The following is a 23,996-nucleotide window of genomic DNA, read 5'->3' as shown; positions in this document are numbered from 1 at the left end:
GCATTCACTCAAGCTGGTGTACCAGGTTTTCTCTTTTCCATGGTCATACTTGTGAAACTTCTAAAGGTTCTGCCGTCATGAACTTGGCCAAACCATCCACCTTATTTTAATGGCAGTGGATCTGTTTTCCTTTAATCTAAAAACCTTAACTACCTTTTTTCTAGTCTCCCACCTCCAGCCCATTCCATATCAAGTGAGCAGGTTCATATTTCTCTGCTTTATCTACTCATCTCTCTTCTAAGAGCCTGAATTAGTTTTTCAGACCATATCATTCTCAAGAACTGGAAAGCAAGGAGTATCAGACCTGCAAAAAGAATAGGTATCTAAGAGTGAATGAAACTAATTCTTTATTTGGAAATAGAAGCATAGCTCTGAAAAGCCAGGTAATGATCGTGGTCAGTGGCAATGGTTTACCCACAATGTAAAAGTTTTGGGGCTGTGCCCTAGGTTTTCCCAGAATGCCTTATAATGCCATCCCAAAACATTAAGCATTCACTCATTCCAAGTCTGAGGCTTTTATCTGCTCAGGCATGGCATCTGCAACTGATGGGTACTCTGACCACAGACATTCTAGTGCCTATGACAACAAGAACCTATAGCTTGTAATGGAATTTCCAGCTTGCTGGCAACTTCCCGGAGGCAACAAAGATCTTTGGCAGGAAACCATCTCTTCTGTCCCCTTGGCCATGAGGACCGGCTTCAGGCCTTGGCTCCATATCCATAGCAATGGGCACTTCCCCTATAGCTATTCCCTCCTGGGGAGGCAAGGAAAGAAGGGGACATTTTTAAAGACCCATTGGTGCCCCACTGTGTCCACCCAAGGCCTGGAGGTACCAGCTCTCTGTCCTCTTGGTGCCTTGTTGGTGGGCCTTAGGTCTGGATGCCTACACGGCACTCTGGGCACCGGAAGTCAGCCTCCCTAGCAGCCTGGATGCTGCAGCCAACACAGGCCACATGGAACCAGACATCACAACCATCACACTGAACCCAGGCAACTGTTTCTTCTTCAGGCAGGCAGCAACAAGGGGCTGCACAGGGCTCTCCACCCCCAACTGCTGGGGGAGCCCTGGGCGTGTTCACTGGGTGCTTCCGAGGACGTCCACGTCGATTTCTGAACAAAGTGACACAAAAGCCAGGGTCACTGGAAACCTGTAGAAGCCTAGAACTTGCCCCTGGATGATCACAATGAATTTACACTAACAGTGAACTTGAATAGTAGAGCTGACTCAGGTCCTGCTGTTCAACATCTGTCTCATCTCTGTTCACCTCCCATCCCCATCCCCAATCCTATGCCCAGAGCAGAGGGCCACCTCCCAGCCTGGGGGTCTAAAAAGGAACCAAAGGGAGTTTACAAATTGAGAAAGATCTCTCCACTTACCCACCAGGTGTCCGTGGGGGTGTCTCGACACGGAGCTTCTTCCTGGGCTCTATAAAGACCGATGGGGAGCCCTCGGGCATCTCTCCCTCATCATCCAACTCTGCCAACACTCGATGAGCCGATTTCCTCCGATTTCTTGGGGGTGGGGCAGAAGGGGTGGCCCCCACCTCTCTAGGGGGAGTGGGAACAGGCACGTTCTGTTGCCCACCCCCAGTCCTGCCACCCCCAGTCCGGGAGAAGGTGAGGGGCTGGGGCCTGAGCTTGCTAAGACTGCCGATGGAATTGAGGATCAGTGTGGCTTTCGGGGCAGGGGAAAGGGTGCTGAGAGGGCGCTGTGGGGCCCCCTGTGGGGGCAGCATAGGCCGGAAACAAGCTCTGGTTCCCTCTTCGCCACTAGACCGCGGGATGGTAATGGCTGCAAAATCTTGAGGTTTGACTCGGACTTGCTGAAACATGAAGTAGAACTCCGAAGGGCTGGTTCCTGGGGACCCTTCAGGGCCAAAGGTCACAAGGTCCCCATCACTCAACTCCAGTCTGTGACCCCTTGGGAGTCGGATATTATTGACCAAAGTCCCTGTTGATGGAGGGCACCAGACAGATACAGAGAATGACAAAAACAGAAATGACCAGAGTCAGGACTGGAGAAATCTGGCCTCCTTTGGTTTTTTGGGGAACATGAGGGAGAACATGACATCTGTCATCAAATTCTCACATTTGAAGTCCCTCAGCAGGTGACATCAGATATTAAGCTCCTTGTGAGTGGAGGACAAGTTTATTTTACTTATGCCCTCTCGCAGGGCACATGGAGGAAATGTACTCCTTCCTTCACTCTGCTGAGGTCCCACTGGAGTCCCATTCTCAGACATACTGTCACCCCAGCTCCAACACAAAAATTGTTATTGGCATACCTCAGACTATCTGGGTTGAGATCTTGGCTCCACCCTTCCCAGCTATGTTACCTGGACAGATTAACCTCTTTATGCCTCATTTTCCTTGTCTGTAAAATGGGGATGATATTAGTGCTCACCTATATTTAATGCACCTGAATAGTGCCTGGCTCATACAGTAAGCACTAAGTAAATGTTGGCTACTACAGTTATCTAATCTCCGCAACACTCTTACAACAGACCTTACTTACAAAGCCTTACATTTTACCTACGAGGAAACTGAGACCCAGAGAGGTAAAGTGACAGGCCTGAGTTTTCACCAGGGGACAGTGGCAAAACGCAGGCCTCTTGAGGCTGACTGCATACAATTGCCTGCAAGTCAGGGAGTAAGACATATGCTCTGCTCACTAAAACATAATTCAACATATCATAACTGCCTTAAGACAAGAACAAGGTGTCTCAGCCAATTTAGAAACTGAGCCAAGTCTGAGCTTGGCCCCCAATGGTCCCAGAACATTCCCACTGTGACACTTCCCTAATGATGGCCCAGGCCCTGGATCTATCCAGCCCCTGTTTGGATGGTTCCAGCTAGGCAGGGACTATCGAGGGCCAACACTGCAGAGAGATTCTGACATTGCACACCTTTAGTGGGAAGACACAGGTCTGGACTACAACTGTCCATCCAACCTGATAGGGAGTTTGGGAGGCAGGCAGGGTCACTGTGGAGCCCCTTAATCATTCCAGCCCAGAACTGCAACTGCCTAGGAGCAAGACTGCCCGCTCACTGCTCACCTTGGCTGCTGTGGTCTTCCAGGCTGACCTTCCAATCATCACCCCGGCGCTCTGCGTGCAGCTCCGCATGGACTCCAGAGATGAGGCCAGGCTCCTGCTGGGGCTGCAGGGCCACATCACACAGATCGGCCCTACAACCCAAGCGATAGGTGCAGCCAGCCCCGCTAGGGGGGTGGAAGGTGTAGAGATCACCACCCCTGCCGCCCCCTATGCGCAGCAGCTGGAAGCAGGGCAGCATGGGCAGTGCCCCCCCCTGCACCACCTCTTCAGGAGTCCATCACCTTTCCCACTCCTGAGCCATGCACGGTGGCCTAAGTTCTGGGCTGATGGCTTACTTTCTGTCTGATGCAAATTTGAGCTGTGCTTTGTGCAACTCTGAGCACAGGCCTGAGTTTTCACCAGGGGTCTGTGGCAAAACTCAGAAGAGAACCCAGACCGGCATAGTGCAAATTCAGAGTGCAAGGAGCCTAGGCATGCGATGCAAATAAAATTGTCTGGCAAGCAGTTTTGCAACTGAAAATTTCAGGGAAGGTCCCAGTGCAACGCAAAAACGAACACGTCCTATGGCACTTTAGTTGAACCGGATCTTCAGGCCACAGAATATTCGGGGAGACTCAATCTGTGCAAGGCAACAATACATTAGGCAACTTCCAGAAAAATGCAAACTGTAGATGTGTGTATAGGGATTCCTGCTTCTGTACAATACTAACTTGTCACCTCAGTGTTCTTTGGAGAAAAGAAGCTTTTTCTTGTCAGACTTATCCAAAGAGAGTAACCCTTCTGCTCGCCCGCACCTCGCTCTTCAGGCCAATCCCTCGCTCTACCTGGTTATCTTGAACCCCAGTGGGAAGTGAATCCACTGTCGTCCCCCAAAAGGCAGTGAAAAGGGTCCCTACGTTCTCTAACAAAGCAGATCTAAACCCTGGAGGCTTCCCAGCTTCTCCGGCTGGGATAAAAACAGGGGAAAGAGCTCCCCGAGATCATGCAAGGCAAATCCAGCCTTTTCTCTCCCCTGCCCAGCCCAGTTTCCGATCTACCGCGGTGCAGTCTCCAAGTAGTCTCCTCTCCAGGCAGTGCCAGACTGTGCGGCGACCCCGGACCCCTCCGGCTCGGGCCCGGAGCTGGCGCTACCGCCGCTGTTTGACAGCGAGGAAGCCGGGGTCGAGAGGGGCGCGGTCTTCGCGCGCGGGCAGCACCCGCCTAGCCTTCGGAATTCCCGGGTCTGAACTCCGCGCCGAGCGAACCCGCCCCCTGTGCCACTCCTGATTGGCCAGCTCATTTGTCCTCTTCCCCTCCATTGGGCGGCGTGCTGGGAGTGTCCCTGATCTCCCGCCTTCCGCTTTTTCTGATTAGTTCACAAATTTTCCCGGGTTCCCGGAGTTGGGAGGAGCCGCCAGGGCGCGGAGACATCCCCCAACGCTTTAATTGTGTCCGGCTTTAGACAGTACTGCGCCTGCGCGCATCTCTTTCTCTCCTCCTTCCTGGGTGAAACCGGATTTTAGAGCCGCCCGCCAAGCATCCCGCTTTGCGCAGGCGCAGTCAGAGGCGGAGGCCGCGCCCAGGAGCGAGGTGTAGGGGGTGTGGCTAAAGGGCAGAGGAGGCTCTCGCGCTGGGTAAGGGACGTTCGTGAAGTCAGTTGGGGGCGGGAGGGGGGTCGAGAGGGGGTACGGGGGTGGGTTCAGGGGTCTACAGGGGAAGAGGGGTACAGGGACCAGGTAAAGGAACAGATGAGGTGGCCCGAATGGCCTTAGAGTTCAGGGTCCAGGAGGGTAGACTCGGGTATCTGTAGGAGAGGCGGGGGGGGGGGGGGGGGGGATGGGGTGGAGCGAGAACTGAGAACCTGCTAGAGTGCAGGGAAGCGATTGGGAGATGAGGGGGGAGTAAGGGATCGGAATAATTCCTTCAGGAAAAAATCCGATTAGGCTGTAGCGAGGGTGATAGGAATCCCAGATTGGGAGAAAATAGGTGAATTCTGGTGGGAGGGTGGGGAGACCTTGAAGAGACCTCTCTTGTGCTCTAGGACTCTGGAAAGAGGAGGGTAGGCGGCAGGAATGGCTGCAAAGGGCATAGTAGAGAGAAACTAAGGAAAGTTGATAGAAGGGTTTGGGTGAGATGTCAGGAAGCTGGTTTTTCTGCCAAGGGATCTAGGCTGTCTGGATTCCCAGGGGACCTGGAGAGTGTCCTGCCCTACACGTGGTCACATTCATCTGGGGCCAGGCCTTGGGCCAGTGCTGTAATAGGGAAGGACCGGGCGTCATGGCTTGGTGGTGTCTGGATGGGCTTCCTGAAGGCCTTGCTGAGCCATGGAGAGAACTCTGGAGATTGGGCTCACAGCCCCTGCACTGCATACCTCCTTCCTCACCTCTGACCAGGACCAACAGAGACTGTAGGAACTTAAGGAGGAGGGTAAAGGCTCTGCCCAGAATTCTAAGAGTATGAGTAAAGACTAAGAGCTCTTTCTCAACCTGTCTCAGTTAATTCCCTCTACCTGATGGTTATTGCCATAGTTCTATCAGGAGCCAGATTGGGTCAAGCAAGTGATCTTTGGGTATTTCATACTTGGGAAGTTACTAAAGGATTATGATTTTGTTATTGTAGGGCTTTCTCTTTGGAAGGTGGCCTGAAAATTGATCTGGGGTGTCCTTGTTTCTCCTGTTGTCCAGGAAAACATAGATGACTGGACACAGAATCTAGAGACTTCAAGTGATGTGGAGATGTCTCGACCTTCAGGTCAGTGGGACCAGGCAAGGGGACTGATGATTGTCTCTCCCTCGGAAACTGACCATTTTTGTCATTGTGTGTGATTCCTCAGGTTCCACTGGGCTGATTCCGCCATCCCACTTCCAAGCTCGTCCCCTTCCAACTCTATCAAGAATGGCTCCCACCTGGGTCTCAGACATTCCCCTGGTCCAACCCCCAGCCCATCAAGATGTCTCAGAGAGGCGGCCAGACCAGAGACCTCAAATGATAATGTGGGAACAGGATGTTTCTGGCAATGTGCAGGAGCCAGGGCGGAGAGGCAGGTAGGGATTCATTGTTGCTCTTTCCTTGGGTTTTCTTGCCAGTGAGCCGCCTTTTTTTTTTTTTTTTTTTTTTAATGTTTATTTTTGAGAGAGAGAGAGAGAGAGAGAACGCGCGCGCGTGCGCGTGCACAAGCGGGGGAGGGGCAGAGAGAGAGGGAGACAGAATCCGAAGCAGGCTCCAGGCTCTGAGAGGTCAGCACAGAGCCCAACGTGGGGCTCCAGCTCATGAACCTCGAGATCATGACCTGAGCCAAAGTTGGATGTTCAACCGCCTAAGCCACCCAGGCGCCCCTCTGCTGACCCTTCTTCACTGAAATAGATTCCTTACCCTGTTGCAGCCCTTAGTTCCATAATTTGTGCATTTTTGTATAAGCAGTTACTGGAACTTATAATGCATAAATAACAAGGCAATGTGCTGGATGGGGATAGCAAAAATGAATGAGATACTGATATCAATGAACTAAAAATCCTAAGGGAAGAGGTAGATTGACCAACAACCGACGGTAGGTAATGAGCATAATATGAGGCAAGACAAAGAAGTGCAAAGTAGGAGTATAGATAGACTGTACTATGGTAGTATGCATTTATTCTGATGGAGTGCTTGCCATTAGAGCCGGACATGCTATTTGTCGATGTTATGTCTGTAAAAATTCTGATTCTTGTTCTTGATGTTTCATGTGTGTCTTTTCCCAAATGTACTGGAATCTCATTCTGCCATTTTGCTCTGGAGTGGGATTGCAGGTGGGTCCACCTTGGACCCTGTCCAAGAGGAAGGAGCATGATGACAAAAGAGGAACACTGGAGTGGGGGTCAGGAGACAGAGACTGCTGCTAGTTTGGCTACCAACTAGCGTCCTTTGGCCAGTCACTTAATGTCTCTAGGCTATAGATCCCTGCCAGTTTGTTTGTTTGTTTATTTGTTTTTAATGTTTATTGATTTTTGAGAGAGAGAGAGAGAGGAATGTGTGTGCAAGCTAGAGAGGGGCAGAGAGAGAGGGAGACAGAAAATCCAAAGCAGACTCTGCATTGTCAGTGCAAAGCCCAACATGGGGCTCGAATCCACAAACCATGAGATCATGACCTGAGCTGCAGTCGGACACTCAACCAACTGAACCACTCAGGTGCCCCGATCCCCGTCATTTTGAAAGAAAAATCCTATGGTTCTGGGTCTCAGTGAAAGAGTTGCATCAAGAGCCATGTTAACATAAGCTGGTTTAAACTTTACAAGATACCAGTAGAATATGTAATTTATCGATGTGCTATCAACTCCTCATATGGTATATCTAACGCTCAATAAATGCTTTTAACTAATGCCTGGTCTCACTCTATTGATACTGGAAGCCATGACCTCTCTTCCTCTGAAACTTCCTCAAACTTTTCCTTGCCCTTAAATCAGAATTCAGAAATCTCTGGGTGTCTTCCAGCCTCTCCATTTCAAAATGTGTGGCCTGATGATGTGTGCATTTGATGTTTAATGCATCTGCCTGTACATAGCTCTCTCAACAGAGGTCATATTCCATGATTTCAGCTAGCCTTTAGGTCCTGTGAGCCCTGATAGTGGACCTAATCTGCTTAGTAGGGGCATGATAAATGACAACAGTGATGGAAGTGCAGATATCCCCATGGCCCAACTTCATCCCCCTCATCTCCACACACAGGGCAGAGGGACCCTCTTCTGTCTCCGTTTGTCCCCTTGGCCACCCTCCCAGCACCAGAGACAGGTCTCACTTGTGCTAACCTGTCTTTGAAGGTCTGTGGAGCTAGAGGGGTCACAGGCCTTGAGCCAGCAGGCTGAGCTGATCTCTCGGCAGCTGCAAGAGCTGCGGCGTCTTGAGGAGGAGGTCCGGGTCCTGCGGGAGACTTCGTTGCAGCAGAAGATGAGGCTGGAGGCCCAGGCCATGGAGCTGGAGGCTCTGGCTCGGGCGGAGAAGGCTGGCCGAGCTGAGGCTGAGGGCCTGCGTGCTGCCTTGGCTGGGGCTGAGGTTGTCCGGAAGAACCTGGAAGAGGGGAGCCAGCGGGACCTGGAGGAGGTTAAGAGGCTGCACCAAGAGCAGGTGAATGTGGGGATGAGAAGGGTTCAGCTTCACAATGGTGAATGGGGCAAAAGCTTCCCAGCAAACAGCAGTTTTCGCAGATCAGGCCCTGTGAGCAGTGGAGTGATGAGATGTTCAGTGAGGGCGAGAGAGCAGATGATCTGGAAAGAGGGATTTGGCTGTTTTGGTCTTTATCCAGATTTCACTTTTCCCCCCAAGACTCAGGTGACCTCCACCACCTAAAGCCCTCCTTCCCCTTCCACTAGGAGGTAGTTTGTCTTTCTACTTTACTCCAGGTAACCACTTCGTGTGGGAGCATTGTGGGGGTGGTGAGGAGGGTGGGAGAGGGGTCTTAAGGTGGACTGGGGAGGGGAGATGATTCAGTCAGCAAGCCTTGCTCAGTGTTTACTCTTTGCCATCTCTGAGATAGGAGCTGGGACTCTGGGGAGGGCAAATTAGCCTGAGTCCTTGTGGGTGAGGCTGACAGCCTAGTGGGGGACATGCACATTCAATACCTAATTCAATCCTAATTCATTCTTTGCAACTGGGAGAAATGCCATGCAGGAGAAGGACAAGGGAGCCCTAATATGGTCTGGGGGGTTAGGGAAGACCACCCTAACCAGTAGACATGCTAAGAAATGAAACCATGGGTGAATCTCATTTTTTTTAAACATAATTTATTGTCATCCATTTTTTTTTTAAGATTTTATTTTTTAAAATAATCTCTACACCCATCATGGGGCTTGAATTTATAACCCCAAGACTAAGAGTCACATGGTCTACCTACTAAGCCAGCCAGGCGCCCCTGGGTGAATTCCTTCATAACCTCAGATTGGGGAAGGCTTTTCTACCTATGAATCCAAATCCAGAGCCATTAAAAGACTGATACATTGGCTTTGTAATATTAAATTTAGAAATGACAAAATTAAAGATTATATACAGTTCATATCACAGGAAAAGGCTAATGTCCCTCATATGCCTAGAAATTGACAAGGGAAGGGTAGCAATCTAGCCAGAAAATGGACAAAGGAGATAGTTCAAAGAAAAATATAAATGGCTTTTAGATTTATGAAGAATGCTTCATGATAAGAAATTGTCATTTGTGCTAAATAGGAGTTGGCTGGTTAGCTGGCACATGGGGAGGTGATGGGAGCTGGGCAACATTGGTAGCATGGGGGATATGAGGAGGCCAGAGGGGCTTGAGTGCTGGAGATAAGAGAGGCCCTGGATGATGTGTGGACAGTGAGGCCTCGGGGCCTGTTCAGAACTTTGTACTTTACCTTGAGAGTAATGCGCAACTGTTGAAAAGTTTTCAATAGGGAAATGACATGATCAGATTTGTATTTTATGTCTAAAAAGACCAGTTTTATGGGGCACCTCATTTGGTAGAGCGTGCGACTCTTGATCTTGGGGTTGTGACTTTAAACCCTAGGTCCAGTGTAGAGCGTACTTAAAAATAAATAAAATAAGAAGACCAGCTTTGTGATTTAAGTCCAAAATGATCACTTCATGGTATGGACATAGGGCTGGAGGGGGCAGAGTCCTCCCTTCCTAGAGCTGCCTTTCCAACAGGGTGTGGCAGAGAGCTGTGTGGAAGCAAGATCATTCCAGATGATGAATAGGTGGTAGGATGGAGCGGGTGGTAGGGGGCCTAGGGAGGCCTTCTGAGCAGGTGACATCGCCCGAGGTCTGAAGAGTTGGGGGAAGCCAAGCCTCAGGCAGACTCCGCTGTGGGAAAGAGCTGGTTTGTTAGTGCGGAAGGGAGGGCATTGTGGCTGGAGCAGAGTGGGCAGTGGAGAGCAGTAGAAGCTGAGCTCAGAGAAGTGGGCAGAGGCCATGATAGGTCAGGCCTCACAGGCTGAGGGCAGAAGATGGGTTTTGTTGTCTGTGCCATGATAAGCCACTGAAGGCTTTTTTGTTTTTTATGTTTATTTTTGAGAGAGAGAAGACAGAGCGTGAGTAGGGGAGAGGCAGAGAAAGGAGACAAAATCTGAAGCAGGCTCCAGGCTCTCAGCACCAAGCTGGACATAGGGCTCGAACCCAGGAACCATGAGATAATGACTTGAACTTAAGTCAGCTGCTTAACTGACTGAGCTACCCAGGCATTCCAAGCCACCAAAAGCTTTCAAAGACTGGTCAGGAGTGTGTTGCTGTTGTACAAGCCAGAGATGAGGGTGGCTTGCTAAGGTTAGTGGCGGTGGAGACAGAAGTGAAGGGGGGAGACTGGCAGGAACTGCTGATGGATTGGAAGGTAGATGGAGGACAATGAGGACTGTCTCCATTTTGCCATATGCAGTTGGGTGATTTGCTGGGTTGTTGTCTAAGGTCACAGAAGGTAGGGGTGAAGGGACAGGGCCTGAGCAAGAGCGGATTTGCCAAGTCCAGATGTAGTGAGCTGGCTCCTGCTGTGCCCTCTCTTCTCTCCACAGCTCTCCTCTTTGACGCAGGCTCATCAGGAGGCTCTTTCTAGTTTGACCAACAAAGCTGAGGGCTTGGAGAAATCTCTGAATAGTCTGGAAACCAGGAGGGCAGGGGAAGCCAAGGAGCTGGCTGTGGCCCAGAAGGAGGCTGAGCTGCTGCAGAAGCAGCTGAGGTAAAGGGGGGGTGGACTTAAGGGGGACCTGGTGGTTGGTAGGTGTGGTGGGTCTCCAGGGTGCCTCACCGATTGCTGCCTTATTCCGACCCCAACCCTAGCAAGACCCAAGAAGATTTGGAAGCACAGGTGACCTTGGTTGAGAATTTAAGGAGATATGTGGGGGAGCAAGTCCCTCCTGAGGTTCAAAGCCAGACCTGGGAATCAGAGCGACAGGAGCTTCTAGAAACTGTGCAAGTGAGTGAGTACAGGGTGCCTCTGTGTGGGGGCTGGGCGTGGGGTGGGAGGGCTCAGGGATCAGATCCTGGGACGGGAGTGGCCCCCTGAAGAAGAGCACAGTGCCCAGGAGCGAAGGCAGTGCTGTCGAGGGGCAGCGTGCTGCCTGCTGCATGAGGGCCTGTGTGGAGGTTCTACAGAGGCGGTGGCTCTCGCCCTCCCTCTCCCATACGCAGCACTTGCAGGAGGACCGGGATGGCCTGCACACCACAATGGAGCTGCTGCAGGTGCGTGTGCAAAGCCTCATGCACATCCTTGCCATGCAGGAGGAGGAGCTGGCCAGGAAGGTAGGCCCCTGGTGGCTCTCTGTGTGTGGGAGGCATTCGCATGCTGCCAGAACCTCCTGGGATCTTCTTTTCTGTGAACACTTCTTGCTGTGACTCTTGCTGCTTGGTCGGGCCAGACAAAACAAAACGACACCCCACCCCCTTCCTCTGCCCCCGCCAGGAACCCACACTTCCACCCTTCCTCCACCCCACAGGTTCAACCTTCAGATTCCCTGGAGCCTGAATTCACTAGGAAGTGCCAGTCCCTGCTGAAGCGCTGGCGCGACAAAGTGTTTGCCCTCATGGTACAGCTGAAGGCCCAGGAGCTGGAGCACAGAGGATGCGTGGAGCAGCTGAAGGGACAGGTTACTTGACTCTCGCTCTCTTTCTCTCCATATTCCCCCTCCCCCCCACCCCCAACCCCTGGCTCCTTACATGAGGGATGCTACTTGTCCAGCTTGACTCTCGCTCTCTTTCTCTCCATATTCCCCCTCCCCGCCACCCCCAACCCCTGGCTCCTTACATGAGGGATGCTACTTGTCCAGCAAAGATTTATTGAGTGGCTACCATGTGCTGGGAACATAGCCCTGAACAGAGACAAGTACTACTGTCAGAGAGCTTGCATTCTGGAGCAGGGACCCACAACAGGCAAGCACACAATTAGATGATGTCAAGGAATTATGTGTGCTTTAAAGAAAAATGTAAAAGATAAGTGACGGAAAGAGACCATGGCGTCAGCCGGCTTTAGGTAGGATGGTCAGGAATGGCTTTTCGGAGGAGGTGACGATGCCCAAGGATGGCGGCATGGGCAGTGGCAGTGAGTCTTTGTGGGTATGTCACAGGTGGTTCCTCAAGGGGTGGGGGGGCACATGGAACATGCTTCTGAAAGGAAACCTGGACTCAGACTCCATTCTCAGGAACCCAGGCTCATCTCCCTGCATGATGTTCTCCCGGAGACTTTGGCACCAGCCCCTTCATTCCCAGTGCCCCCCTCCAGCTTTCCGCTCCAGCTGTGCCCTGTCCCGCATCCTCTCCTCCCACAGGTGGCAGAGCTCCAGGAAAGAGTTGTGGCCCAGAGCCAGGAGCAGGCCATCCTGCAGCGCTCCCTGCAGGACAGGGCCGCAGAGGTGGAGGTGGAGCGGATGGGCGCCAAGGTCTGTGTCTGAGACAGGCAGAGCTGAGGGAAGTCAGGGATGTCCCCGGAGTTGGGAGGGGACCCCTCTTTTCACTGTATCCTTCCCAGGCCCTGCAGATAGAGCTGAACCGAGCCCAGGAGGCCCAGCGCCGGAGGCAGCAGCACACGGCCACAGCTGAGGAGCAGCTGAAGCTTGTGGCCAATTCTGTCAGCAGGTATCTGGGGTGGAGGGTGGGTGGAGTAGCATTTCTGCTTCCCCAGCTTCCTGGGCACCTTGGAGGTTAAGAGTTTCAGGCAAGAGGGGCTGGAGAGCTGGCCATTGGAGGATGCAGGGCTAGAGGTGTGTAGCCCTGGAAAAGTCCCTGTGCTAGTTTTCCCCTGGGGCAGCCTGCTCCACATTCATCAAGGGTCACTTGTTATGACTCCCGTGCACGTTTGGCTGGAGGCGAGGCCGTGCTTCCTCCTGTAGTTCAGTTCCCCTGGGAGGATCTCCACCTTCAGAGTTGTTCGAGGATGGGGAGTGTGGATACTCCATCTTTCTTTCTTTAAAATTTTATGCCCTGTTTAGTTCGAACCACGTTTTAGTCTTATTTTATTTTATTTTATTTTATTTATTTATTTTTTAATTTTTAACATTTATTTATTTTTGAGAGAGAGAGAGGAGCAGAGAGAGAGAGGGAGGGAGACACAGAATTCGAAGCAGGCTCCAGGCTCTCAGTTGCGGATGCGGGGCTTGAACCCACAAACTGTGGGATCATGACCTGAGTGGAAGTCAGGCACTTAACTGACTGAGCCACCCAGGTGCCCCTCTATTTATTTTAAAGCTGCACACCTACTGGCTTATTTGATATTCCATCTGAAATGTATGCGAGTTTCCTTTTCAATCAATTGCAAGTCTGTGTCTCTCATACCAACTTCCTAGGAGTTTGCTTCTTGACTCTTGTTTTATAACCTTTAGAAAGACCTCTAAAGGAGAAACATACTTTCTTTGTGTGGGTAACAGCCCCTCCTCAGCTTTGGACTTTGGGATACTGAGGTGGCCCTCACAGTGCTCCTGGCACAGTGCCTGGCTTGTCATCTACACTCTGTAAATGTTTACCATTACCATGAGGCTGTTCTGAATGGATCACATAAGAATATTGGTGTAGCAAAATTGTGGTGCCGGATAGGTCCTTGCCCAACATCACCTTCTATTGGATTTGTACCTGGAGGACTAATTTCACTTAAAAATTATGAAAAACTTCCACTTTGCACGGGATTGGAGAGACTAGTTATAACGAACCACCCCAGATTCAACTCCCTGCATGGGCCTCCTGTCCCCAGGAGAGCGGGAAGGTATGCTGTACACAAGGTTTTACTTTGGCATCAGGACATCACTGAAATGGTTGTTGCTAATGATTGGTTGCCAAAAAGTCCACAAGGCTTAAAACACCCCCGCTCAGATTATTGCCAGGTTTGTTAGATAGTCTTTAGATGGCCTGGAGACCTTGTCAGAAAATGGCTTTAAGGGGCACGTGGATGGCTCAGTTGGTTAAGCATCCGACTCTTGGTTTCTGCTCAGGTCATGATCTCACGGTTGAGTTCGAGCCTTGCATCAAGCTCTCCACTGACAGTGCGGAGCCTCCTTGGGATTCTCTTTCCCTCTCTCTCTCTGCCCCCACTCCCCCCAATAAAGTAAATAAAAACTTGAAAAAAATGGCTTTAATAAGAGCCACAGGAGGTGTTGGAAGCATCTGCTCACACCATTTTTTAGATAACTGATCTCTGCTGTGCTGCTAGGGATATAACTGTCAGCCTTTGTCATTCATTTATTTTCCAATTGGTACAGACTTGGACTCTCCTGGGGTATTCCACCCCTGCCCTGAGATGCAGGTCCTCCTCCCAGCGGGGGCTATGTAGGCTTCTCAGCTCTCATGCACCACGCTGGTCCTGCTTTGGGCACAGCCAGCTGATAAAGCACGGGTATCTGGCCTTCACTGGTATCAAGGAATTGTTGGAGAGAATAGCTTTGATCTCTAATGCATACCAGTGATCAAAAACTAGGTTATGAGAAATAAACCTTGCAGGTTGCTTGAAAAGATACACAGTCAGGTAATGCTTTCTTGGGGTGAGGGCCCCTTAGAAAACTGATGGAAGTTATGTACTCTGTTTCTTAGGAAAAGTGCACCTAAATGCTGTATACCCAGATGTGGCATACAATACCAGATTACCAAAGCCAGGAGACATGTTCAGGCGCCTGCAGGCAAAAAAGTCCAAATCAGCTAGAGATGAGCCAGCTTTATGGCACTCGTTGTAGCCTGTGTGAATCATTTGTACTGAACTCTACTGTGTATATGGGCTCTGGGTCCAGATGAGGTATGTGACCCCATGAAGCTCATTCTTGCTCATTACTGCAAGGCTCTTGTTAAAGACACTGATTGTGAGGACCCAAATGAGAGCCTTACTGTAGGTTTGGGGACCAAGCATAGCTGTGCTGTCCTTATGAGAAAGGGGATCATTTTTTTTAATGTTTATTTATTTATTTTGAGAGGAGAGTGTTGAGCAGTGGAGAGGGGCAGAGAGAGGGAGAGAGAGAGAGAGGATCCCAAGCAGGGCTCCGCATTGTCAGCGCAGAGCCCCATGAGAGGCTCGAACTCACGAACCGCAAAATCATGACCTGAGCCGAGATCAAGAGTCAGACACTTAACCAACTGAGCCACCCAGGCGCGCACCCCTCAACTGGATCATTTTTATCTAACACACACCAAAGGACTTAGGCTCTCGGGTTTTCTTCCTTATTTGGCTGAGGAGCTCAGGCGTGACTGGCGGGACAAAGAGTTGGTGCTCCAGCCCTGGCTTCAGCTTCTCTTTTCCCTGCTATGTTCTGCCCTTCCCTGCTCCCCACATGTTAAGCAGTAGAGGATAGAAGTTGTCCCTACAGGTCACATCAAATCCTTTTGGGAATGAGGTGGGGTTGAAGTGTCGCTAACCTCATGTCTTCCTCAGCTTCCAGACCTGGCTCCAGAGCACCGTGGCTGACATGGAACGGGCCACCACACGGCTTCCCAGCCTCAGCAGCCGAGTCAGCTATGCCGTCCGCAGAGTTCACACCATTCGGGGTAGGTAGGGCAACTGCCAGACCCACTGTAGCCGTCTTCCCCCATCTTTTTCATCCCACACCCGTCCCCCTGCCTACATGCCACCAGTCCCTGAATCTCTTCCCCTTACTCCCCTCTTCCCTTTTCTCCTCCTCGAACTCCTCTCTGTTGTTCTCTGCCTTTTCTCCTCCAGGCCTGATGGCTCGAAAACTGGCCCTTGTTCAGCTGCGCCAGGAGAGGTGAAGTTTAGGGCACTTTGAGGTGGATGGGAAGGAGTTAAGGTGTTGTTTGCTGGGACCCCAAACAATGAGGACTGAGGAGGGATGGGGGCTTATGGATCAGGCTGGGTGATTTCCCCTCTTTCTCTTCCCTGCCCCAGCTGCCCCCAACCCCCACTGGCCACAGATGTGAGCCTTGAGTTGGAGCAGCTGCGGGAAGAACGGAACCGCCTGGACACAGAACTGCAGCTGAGTGCCCATATCATCCAGCGGGAGGTGGGCCAGGCCCGGGAGCAAGGTACTCTTGGTCCTGGAGTCCCTGGGCTGAAGCACAGGCCTGAATTGGGTGCCTTGTGGGTGGAGAGGAGGGAAGAGCTGGGGCCTGGCAAGGGGAGGCCTGTGAGTGCCGCCTCTTCCCAGGGGAGGCGGAGCGGCAGCAGCTGAGCAAGGTCGCCCAGCAGCTGGAGCAGGAGCTGCAGCGGACCCAGGAGTCCCTGGCTAGTGTGGGGCTGCAGCTGGAAGCAGCTCGCCAGGGCCAGCAGGAGAGCACACAGGAGGCTGCCAGTCTCCGACAGGAACTGACCCAGCAGCAGGAGATCTATGGGCAAGGTGTGCCGGAGGGGAAATGGGTTTACCCTGGAGGACTGAGGGGAGCAGAGAACCAAGGCTACCCCTGTCACACCCCATTTGCACCTCCCCACCCCCCCAGCTCTGCAAGAGAAGGTGGCTGAAGTGGAAACTAGGCTTCGGGAGCAGCTCTTAGAAACAGAGAGGAGATTGAATGAGGCTCGGAGGGAGCATGGCAAGGCAGGTGAGATTTGCTGGGATGCATATGGGCTTCTGGGGAGATTCAAGAAGTGTTGGACATAGGTTTTTTAAAAGCTGTTTTGGTAGTATGCAAATAATGAAGTCATCAAGAAATGGCACAAATTCTCAGGTGGTGAGCACACTCAGGTAGCCAGTGCCCGTATCAAGCACTGGCATGTGACTAGCCCCGAGCCTCCTAAGCCCCTCCCAGCCACTCTCCTTCACAAAGGCAACACCCATCCCAACCTCATACCAACAGTTACCCCCAATTTTTTTTTCCCATAACACAATGTGCATTTATTCTCTCACAGCCCTGGAAGCGAGAAGCTAGAATTCTGAACTCAAGATGCACACAGGGTTGGTGCACACAGAGCCTAGAGGCTCTGAGGGACAATCTGTTTTATGATCCTCTCCTGCCTTGTGGCAGTTGCTGGCAGTCTTTGGTGTGTAGGCACATCATTCCATTCTCTGTCTCCATCTTTACATGGTGTTCTTTCCTGTGTGTGTCTACCCCCAACATTTTTTTTTCAAGTGTTTTATTTATTTTTTTTGCAAAAAAAAATTTTTTTTATGTTTATTTATTTTTCAGAGAGACATAGCTCGAGTGGAGGAGGGATGGGGGTGGGGTGTGGAGAGAAAGAGAGAGAATCCCCAGCAAGCTCCAAGCTGGCAGTGCAGAGCCTGAGACAGGGCTCAAACTCAATGAAACTGTGAGATCATGACCTGAGCCAAAATTAAGAGTTGGACGCTTAACTGACTAAGCCATCCAGGAGCCCCTCAAAGATTTTGTTTTTAAGTACTCTGCACCTAACATGGGGCTTGAACTCAAAAACCCAAGATCAAGAGTCATGCTCTACCTACTAAGCCAGCCAGGAGACTCCCCCCAACTTTTTATTAGGAAAAAGTTCAAATACCTACACAAGTTATGAGTCACGTAACGCCCACTTGTATACCTCTAACTAGATGTTAACAGTTAATTAATCTTTTTCAATTAAAAAAATGTTTATTTTGAGAGACAGCAGGGGAAGAACTGAGAGAGAGGGAGAGAGAGAATCCCAAGAAGGCTCCATGCTCATCAAGGAGCCAAACGTGTGGCTTCATCTCACTGCTATAAGATCACAACTTGAGCCGATATCAAGAGTTGGATGCTTAGCTAACTGAGCCACCTAGGTACCCCAAGATTTTATTTTTTAGGTAACCTCTACACCCAATGTGGGGCTTGAACCGATCATCAAGAGTCACACGTTCCGCCACCTGAGCCAGCCAGGTGCCCAGCAGTTCCTAATCATTTGCTACATTTGCTCTATCCATATATACACATACACTAATACATGCGTTTTTTGGGGAATCATTTAAAATAAGTTACAAACATTATGACCATTCAGCTGCATCTCCTACAAGGAGGAAAATTTCCTACATAACCTCAATATGATTGTCACATTAAGAACATTAATTGCACAACATCTAATATCCAGTTCATATTCAGATTTCCCCTAAGTTCAGGGATGGGGAAGGTACTTTGGGTTCACAGGACCATAGGGTCGTGGAGCATTAGCCACCAGACAGAAGAGACAGTCCTAGAGCATAAATGGCTTCCCTGAGCCATAGAGCTGGGGGCCCGGTGTTCCTGCCCATCATTCCAGTACTGTTCTCATGGTGCCTCTTTGCCTCTGGGCTGCCCCACACCTGTGCCCTCTGTGCCCTGGCTTCCACATAGTGGTCTCCCTGCGCCAGATGCAGCGCAAAGCCACCCGGGAAAAGGAACGGAACCAGGAGCTCAGGCGCCTGCAAGATGAGGCCCGGAAGGAGGAAGGGCTGCGGCTGACCCAACGCCTGCAGGAGCTAGAAAGGGACAAGAACCTTATGCTGGTAGGGGATGGTAGAGACCAGGGCCCTTCCTGAGCTGGTGGGGGAGCAGAGGTGTAGAAGAAGGAGGCTCGGCTCTGCCTGGGCTCGGTGGCGTTTAACCCTCTCCTTCCCAGGCCACCTTGCAGCAGGAGGGTCTCCTCTCCCGTTACAAGCAGCAGCGACTGTTGGCAGTTCTTCCTTCCCTGCTGGATAAGGGGAAATCTGTGGAGTCCGGCCCCAGGGCCCCAGGGTCTTCGGCACGTGTGCCTCCAGCAGTAGCACCCACCAGCAGAGAGTCCATAAAAGGTAATGGTCGATGTAGGAAAGGGCACATGAGGGGGACTTTAGCAATCTTTCCTCCAGGCACTCTTAATGCATGAGCATTGTTCTCCATGACCCTTGGAGGCCCAACAACCTCTCTTATCCATGCCTGTCTTGGGCCAGAGAACCCTCTCCCTCATAACTCTCCCATCCGATGCCCTGTTCTCTGCGCGGTAGTTGCAACAGCCTTCTCTTGGTGGGCTCCTATCTCTTGGGGTCTTCTTTCCCAGGATCGCTCTCTGTCCTGCTTGATGATCTGCAGGGCCTGAGTGAGGCCATCTCCAAAGAGGAAGCTGTTTCTCAAGGAGACAACCAGAACTATCCTCCTCCAGTCTGCCTCTGAGCAGCGGGCACTCTGAGCAGCTGGTGGCTCAAGGTGGGCGGGGAGGATCTTGGAGAAGTGGGGTGGGGTAGGGAGGTCAGCCAGCTGCCCTCATGGACACGAGCTACCAAGATGTCTGTGAATTCTTCTATGGCACAATAAAGATGAATACAGTAGGAGCCATGTTGTCTCTGGGAATGGAAGGGAATTCTCCCAGCAGCCATCGCTTTCCAGAAAATGTGAGGAGTCCCACACAGCTATTTCTCTAGGTGGTGCCTTTTTCAAAACCCCTTTTCCTGGGCTGCTTGGGAAGTTTTTTGAGAAGCTCCAGGTTTTCTTTATTCTCAACTTTTTTTTATTTTTTATTTTTTAATGTTTATTTATCTTTGAGAGAGGGAGACAGAGTGCAAGTGGGGGAGAGGCAGAGAGAGAGAGGGAGACACAGAATCGGAAGCAGGCTCCAGGCTCAGAGCTGTCAGCACAGACCCCGATGTGGGGCTTGAACTCACGGACCGTGAAATCATGACCTGAGCCTAAGTCAGACGCTTAACCGACTGAGCCACCCAGGCGCCCCTCAACTTTTGTTTTATTTAAAAAAAATTTTTTTTTCAACATTTTTTATTTATTTTTGGGACAGAGAGAGACAGAGCATGAACGGGGGAGGGTCAGAGAGAGAGGGAGACACAGAACCGGAAACAGGCTCCAGGCTCCGAGCCATCAGCCCAGAGCCCGACGCGGGGCTCGAACTCACGGACCGCGAGATCGTGACCTGGCTGAAGTCGGACGCTTAACCGACTGCGCCACCCAGGCGCCCCAACTTTTGTTTTAAAATTCTTTACCTCTTGGGGTGCCTGGGTGGCTCAGTCGGTTTAGCGTCTGACACTTGGTTTCGGCTCAGGTCATGATCTCACAGTTTCTGAGTTCGAGCCCCACTTCAGCCTCTCTACTGTCAGCACAGAGCCTGCTTCAGATCCTCTGTCCCTCTCTCTCTCTGCCCCTCCCCCACTTGCACTCTCTCTAGAAAAAGAAAAAAAAAAAAACCCAACTCTTTACCTCTGGAAGATAATCACTGTCAGGAATGAGGAATATAAGACATCACTCATTTGACAGGAATCTCAGAGCCTCCTTGTTCAGAGGCTGCAGTGGTGGCTTGACGGGTGGGTCCCTGCTCCCACGGCACTGACATCAGGGCAGGGGGGGACAGATGATGGACAAGTACCTAACTGGGCAAAGCAGCATTGCCATGAAGAGAAGACACATACAGTGATGTGATAGAACCTGACTGGGGAGAGACGGCTAGATGGGGGACAAGAAAGGCCTTGAGGGGGAGATGTGTGGAGACCTTTGCTGTGGAAAACAAGCAGAGGAGCCACACCGGCAGGACTCCAGAAGAGTCCTGCGGAGGACAGACAAGCACAGAGACTGAGTGGGAAGGGAGGATCTGGTAGAGGGGATTTTATCTAAGTCAGTAGGAAGCCCTTGGAGTAATGTAAAGCTGGGAAGCAACCACACAATTAGGCTGATTTTGTTGTTGTTGTTGATGATGTTTAATTTTGAGAAAGCATGAACGGGGTGGAGGGACAGAGAGAGAGGAGGACAGAGGATCCAAAGCGGGGTCCTTGCTGACAGCAGCAAGCCTGATGTGGAACTTGAACTCACGAACCAGGAGATCATGACCTGAGCCAAAGTCAGACATTCAACCCAGAAGCCCCTAGGGTGACATTTTTAAGAGTTAGTTTGGCTGGCTGTGGAGGACGGGGTTTGGGTGCAGGGAGGGATGAAGAGTGGGGGCTAGGAGGGTACTGGGGGCTGGGGAGAGATGGGCTCCAGAATGGGGAGGTGGGTTGGGCTTGGCTTCGGGAGTGTGGGGGGGAAGGAGCAGAATGAAGGGTTCAAAGTGACACCACTGTCCCTCACTAGGAGGCAGCAGATGAGGTGGGGAATAGCCTGGGGAGGAAGGGTGTTCTGTTTGGAAGGCTTTCTGAGAAGCTCACTAGACCTTCAGACCAGAGGAGGCTTTCCTGAGGAAGAGGTTCTAAGGGGGTCTCTGAGACCCCCAAGCCGACAAGACTTGGACCAAGGCTTAAAGGTCCCAGGCAGTGGGGGGCCACAGAGAGCTGGTACCAAGGACTAGGGAAGCAGTCACAGGGGCCGGTGAGCAGGGTTCCAGAGAGAGGAGGAAGAGGCTGAGATGACTGGGGAAGCAGAGGCAGGTCCCTCCTAAGCCTCTGGGCTGTGACTGATGGAGCCTGCTCTGGGGTGGGGAGAAGGAGTCAGAATGTCCTCATACTTCTCACCTGCCATCACCCCAGTTGGGTTCTGGATGAAATTCTTCATATGTCACTGCTTGGGAGGCCCCCTGGGTGTCTGATGAAGGCACATGCTGGAAAGCAGTCTAGAGGGGAGTGGAAGTTCCAAAGGTAAAACTGAGTCCCAAGGGGGAGGCTCGGGGTGCTGGCTGAGACCATCCCAGCTGCATCCTGTGTGTTTAAACAGGAGCAACTCTCCCTGCTCCTCCCCGAGCGTCCTGCCTCCCAGCCCCTGTAATTATACTGCTTCCCCACGCAAGGCTTGCTCCCATTCCTTGGCTTCCAATGGCTCCAAGGGATGAAAGGTAGAAGTCCCTGTGATTACGGAGTTGAGAGCTGGGTATTGATTGCTTCAGGGTGTGTAGGGAGGAGGATGTGAAAACAAGGGTGGGGTGACCAAGGTCTAGATCATTGATAGAGCTGGGGTGGCTGGGTCCCAAAATGAGGGGGGGGGGACTAAAATGAGGGACGCCACCTCAGAGGTTACACATCAGCCATGGCCTTTCCAAACAGGTTTGACCAGTTAGGTTCTGATGGGATTCCTTGTGTCACTGGGCTGGCCCCTCTCCAGAGATTGGACACCTCCTCTCCCGCCTCCCCTATAAAGTCTCTTGGGGTTCCCAGGCACCTAGACTCAGCCCACCCCCAACTTTGGGGGCCAGGAGATAGCCATGATGTTCAACTGGAAGCTACTGGGGATCCTGGTCCTTTACCTGTATGCCGTAGGTAAGCCAGGAGTGCAACCTGGGTTGTTGGAAGATGGTCAAGTGAGGTGAGGGTGAATTAGATGCATAGGGATGGAGGAGATTCTGGGTATTCACGTGAGGAGAAGAGTTAAGAGGTTGAAGGTGATGTAGCTCAATGTATTTACTGGTTCAGGTGTAGGTCCATGTGGCAACTTCAATCAGAATCAAGTTGTATAGGCAAGTATTCTTCACAGCTGAGGACTGTGAAAGAGGGTGGGTGTCACTGCAGAGGCTGGGATCTGGGTCCCACATGGGCCCAAGGTGTAAATGGCTTTGGAGGTACAGACCAGCACAGAGACTGTGCTATTGGGGGTCCCAGCCAGGGTGGATGGAGCTTATATCAGGTCCTGTCAATTTAAAGTTGGTCAAGTTAGGGGTGCTTGAGTGGCTTAGTCAGCTGGGTGTCCGACTCTTGATTTCAGCTCAGGTCATGATCTTATGGTTCATGAGATTGAGCCCTGCACTGGGCTCAGCACTGAGTGTAGAGCTTACTTAAGATTTTCTCTCTCTCAAAAAAGAAAGAAAGTTGGTCAAGTTAATGATACCAGATAGGGTTCTTATGTCATTTTAAGATCAAAGATACACTGTAAATGTGTAAAGTTTCTTTGAGAGTTACTTTTTAAAAATTTATTTTCTTTTTCTTTTTTAATTTTTTAAAAAATGTTTATTTTTGAGAGAGCACAAGCCGGGGCAGAGAGGAGCTGAAGTGGGCTCCGTGCTGACAGCAGAGAGCCCGATTTGGGCCTTGAACTTGCAAGTCATGAGATCATGACCTGAGCCAAAGTTGGATGCTCAACTGACTAAACCACCCAGGTGCCCTCCCCCCTTTTTAAAGTTTATTTATTTTGAGAGAGAGAGAGAGAAAGCAGGGAGGGGCAGAGAGAGGGAGAGAAAGAGAGAATCCCAAGCAGGCTCTGCACTGTCAGTGGAGAGCCTGATGCAGGGCTCAAAGGCACCAACCCTGAGATCATGACTGGAACCGAAATCAAGAGTCGGATGTTCAACCGACTGAGCCACCTAGGCACCCCGAGTGAGTTAACTTTTGAGATGTGTTTGTGGTGTCAGCTCAGGGTGTGGTCTATCTCAGAGATGCTATGCCTTCTGAGTCTCTAGCTGGGGGAGGAGGGATCTGGCCCTCATCACCTTTTACCTTTCTCCTTCCACCTCCACAGGCATCTCAGGCAACGGAGACCACCCCTCTCACCCACCCACAGAGGCTGGAGAAGAGGATGGGTCCCCAACATTGCCTCAGGGCCCCCCAATCCCTGGTGACCCTTGGCCAGGGGCACCCCCTCTCTTTGAGGACCCTCCACCTCCTGGCCCCAGTCGTCCCTGGAGAGACCTGCCTGAATCTGGAGTCTGGCCTCCTGAGCCCCCAAGAACCGATCCCCCTCAACCTCCCCGGCCTGATGATCCCTGGCCAGCAGGACCCCAGCCTCCAGAAAACCCCTGGCCACCTGCTCCTGAAGTGGACCATGGATCTCAAGAGGAGCCAGATCTTGACCCACCCCGGGAAGAATACAGATAGAGGGATTCCCCAGAGGCATCTCAGTACCCTCCAAGCCCATCTGAACCCTTCTGATTCCCCTTTAGTTCTCCCCAATTTATCCTCCATTTCTTTCCTCATTCTTTCAATTAATTCTGAATTCTCAGTATTTCCTGTCCACTTTTGAGTTCCGCCCACATTTCCCCACCAGTTTTCTCTGACAACTGAAGCATACACCCCTACCTCATATCCAGTCCTCCCCCAGTACTTGCTTCCCAACTTCCTCTTTCCCACTCCTGCCCCACACTGTGTTTTCTGCTGCCGCCTGGTGGCCTACAGCTGCAAACTATCAGGAGACCAAAACGGCGCTTCCATGAAATGGAAAAATAAAAAAACCCCATGTTTTCTTAATTTTGAATCTAGGCTGCTTCTTTGCCAATGATTAGGTCTTTGAATATTGAGATGCCTTCCTCAGAGCAC

General features: G+C 51.4%; 3 protein-coding genes across 13 annotated transcripts; 2 read left to right on the top strand and 1 right to left on the bottom strand.

The window, feature by feature from the left end:
- Nucleotides 1–330: 330 nt before the first annotated feature.
- Nucleotides 331–4,447, bottom strand: TCF19 (transcription factor 19). 3 transcript variants are annotated; one of them, XM_006931536.4, is made up of 4 exons: nucleotides 4,095–4,432; nucleotides 3,058–3,676; nucleotides 1,379–1,952; nucleotides 331–1,111 (listed from the first exon to the last, which is right to left on the bottom strand). In XM_006931536.4, the coding sequence occupies exons 2-4, from the start codon at nucleotides 3,293–3,295 to the stop codon at nucleotides 871–873; spliced, it is 1,053 nt and encodes a 350-aa protein (XP_006931598.1). In that variant the 5' UTR covers nucleotides 3,296–3,676; nucleotides 4,095–4,432; the 3' UTR covers nucleotides 331–870. The 3 variants fall into 3 exon arrangements, with proteins under 3 accessions (XP_006931598.1, XP_044913173.1, XP_006931599.1); XM_045057238.1 differs by having other exon boundaries at nucleotides 3,058–4,432; XM_006931537.4 differs by having other exon boundaries at nucleotides 975–1,111; nucleotides 1,383–1,952; nucleotides 3,058–4,447.
- Nucleotides 4,448–4,547: 100 nt separating this feature from the next.
- On the top strand, nucleotides 4,548–23,340 carry CCHCR1 (coiled-coil alpha-helical rod protein 1). Of its 9 annotated transcripts, none has more exons than XM_011282122.4 (19): nucleotides 4,548–4,670; nucleotides 5,656–5,787; nucleotides 5,870–6,080; nucleotides 7,830–8,133; nucleotides 10,542–10,705; nucleotides 10,807–10,942; nucleotides 11,158–11,268; nucleotides 11,463–11,612; nucleotides 12,291–12,401; nucleotides 12,491–12,597; nucleotides 15,368–15,480; nucleotides 15,653–15,698; nucleotides 15,839–15,975; nucleotides 16,098–16,286; nucleotides 16,387–16,488; nucleotides 18,202–18,353; nucleotides 18,467–18,638; nucleotides 18,884–19,029; nucleotides 23,203–23,340. In XM_011282122.4, the coding sequence occupies exons 2-18, from the start codon at nucleotides 5,772–5,774 to the stop codon at nucleotides 18,994–18,996; spliced, it is 2,334 nt and encodes a 777-aa protein (XP_011280424.2). In that variant the 5' UTR covers nucleotides 4,548–4,670; nucleotides 5,656–5,771; the 3' UTR covers nucleotides 18,997–19,029; nucleotides 23,203–23,340. The 9 variants fall into 9 exon arrangements, 6 of the variants coding, with proteins under 6 accessions (XP_011280424.2, XP_011280426.2, XP_011280427.2 ...); XM_011282124.4 differs by having other exon boundaries at nucleotides 4,581–4,670; nucleotides 5,721–5,787; XM_011282125.4 differs by lacking the exon at nucleotides 4,548–4,670 and adding an exon at nucleotides 4,732–4,772 and having other exon boundaries at nucleotides 5,721–5,787.
- PSORS1C2 (psoriasis susceptibility 1 candidate 2) lies at nucleotides 21,849–23,927 on the top strand. Its single transcript, XM_003985898.6, has 2 exons — nucleotides 21,849–22,010; nucleotides 23,203–23,927. The coding sequence occupies exons 1-2, from the start codon at nucleotides 21,956–21,958 to the stop codon at nucleotides 23,556–23,558; spliced, it is 411 nt and encodes a 136-aa protein (XP_003985947.1). The 5' UTR covers nucleotides 21,849–21,955; the 3' UTR covers nucleotides 23,559–23,927.
- Nucleotides 23,928–23,996: the final 69 nt, after the last annotated feature.

This window comes from Felis catus, chromosome B2 (assembly GCF_018350175.1).
Source record: "Felis catus isolate Fca126 chromosome B2, F.catus_Fca126_mat1.0, whole genome shotgun sequence".
Lineage (NCBI taxonomy): Eukaryota > Metazoa > Chordata > Mammalia > Carnivora > Felidae > Felis > Felis catus.
This window is presented reverse-complemented; position numbering and strand designations above follow the sequence as displayed.

What these genes read in the sequence shown, in the direction of transcription:
- TCF19 (XM_045057238.1), bottom strand. Translation starts at nt 3,295, where the DNA reads ATGCTGCCCTGCTTCCAGCTGCTGCGCATAGGGGGCGGCAGGGGTGGT. An exon ending in GGAAGACCACAGCAGCCAAG is followed by an intron (nt 1,953 to 3,057) that starts GTGAGCAGTGAG and finishes CTCCATCAACAG; the next exon opens with GGACTTTGGTCAATAATATC. An exon ending in CCCCCACGGACACCTGGTGG is followed by an intron (nt 1,112 to 1,378) that starts GTAAGTGGAGAG and finishes CACTTTGTTCAG; the next exon opens with AAATCGACGTGGACGTCCTC.
- CCHCR1 (XM_011282120.4), top strand. Translation starts at nt 5,314, where the DNA reads ATGGCTTGGTGGTGTCTGGATGGGCTTCCTGAAGGCCTTGCTGAGCCA. An exon ending in CAGAGTTCACACCATTCGGG is followed by an intron (nt 15,481 to 15,652) that starts GTAGGTAGGGCA and finishes TTTCTCCTCCAG; the next exon opens with GCCTGATGGCTCGAAAACTG. An exon ending in CAGCAGAGAGTCCATAAAAG is followed by an intron (nt 18,639 to 18,883) that starts GTAATGGTCGAT and finishes CTTCTTTCCCAG; the next exon opens with GATCGCTCTCTGTCCTGCTT.
- PSORS1C2 (XM_003985898.6), top strand. Translation starts at nt 21,956, where the DNA reads ATGATGTTCAACTGGAAGCTACTGGGGATCCTGGTCCTTTACCTGTAT. An exon ending in CCTTTACCTGTATGCCGTAG is followed by an intron (nt 22,011 to 23,202) that starts GTAAGCCAGGAG and finishes CCACCTCCACAG; the next exon opens with GCATCTCAGGCAACGGAGAC.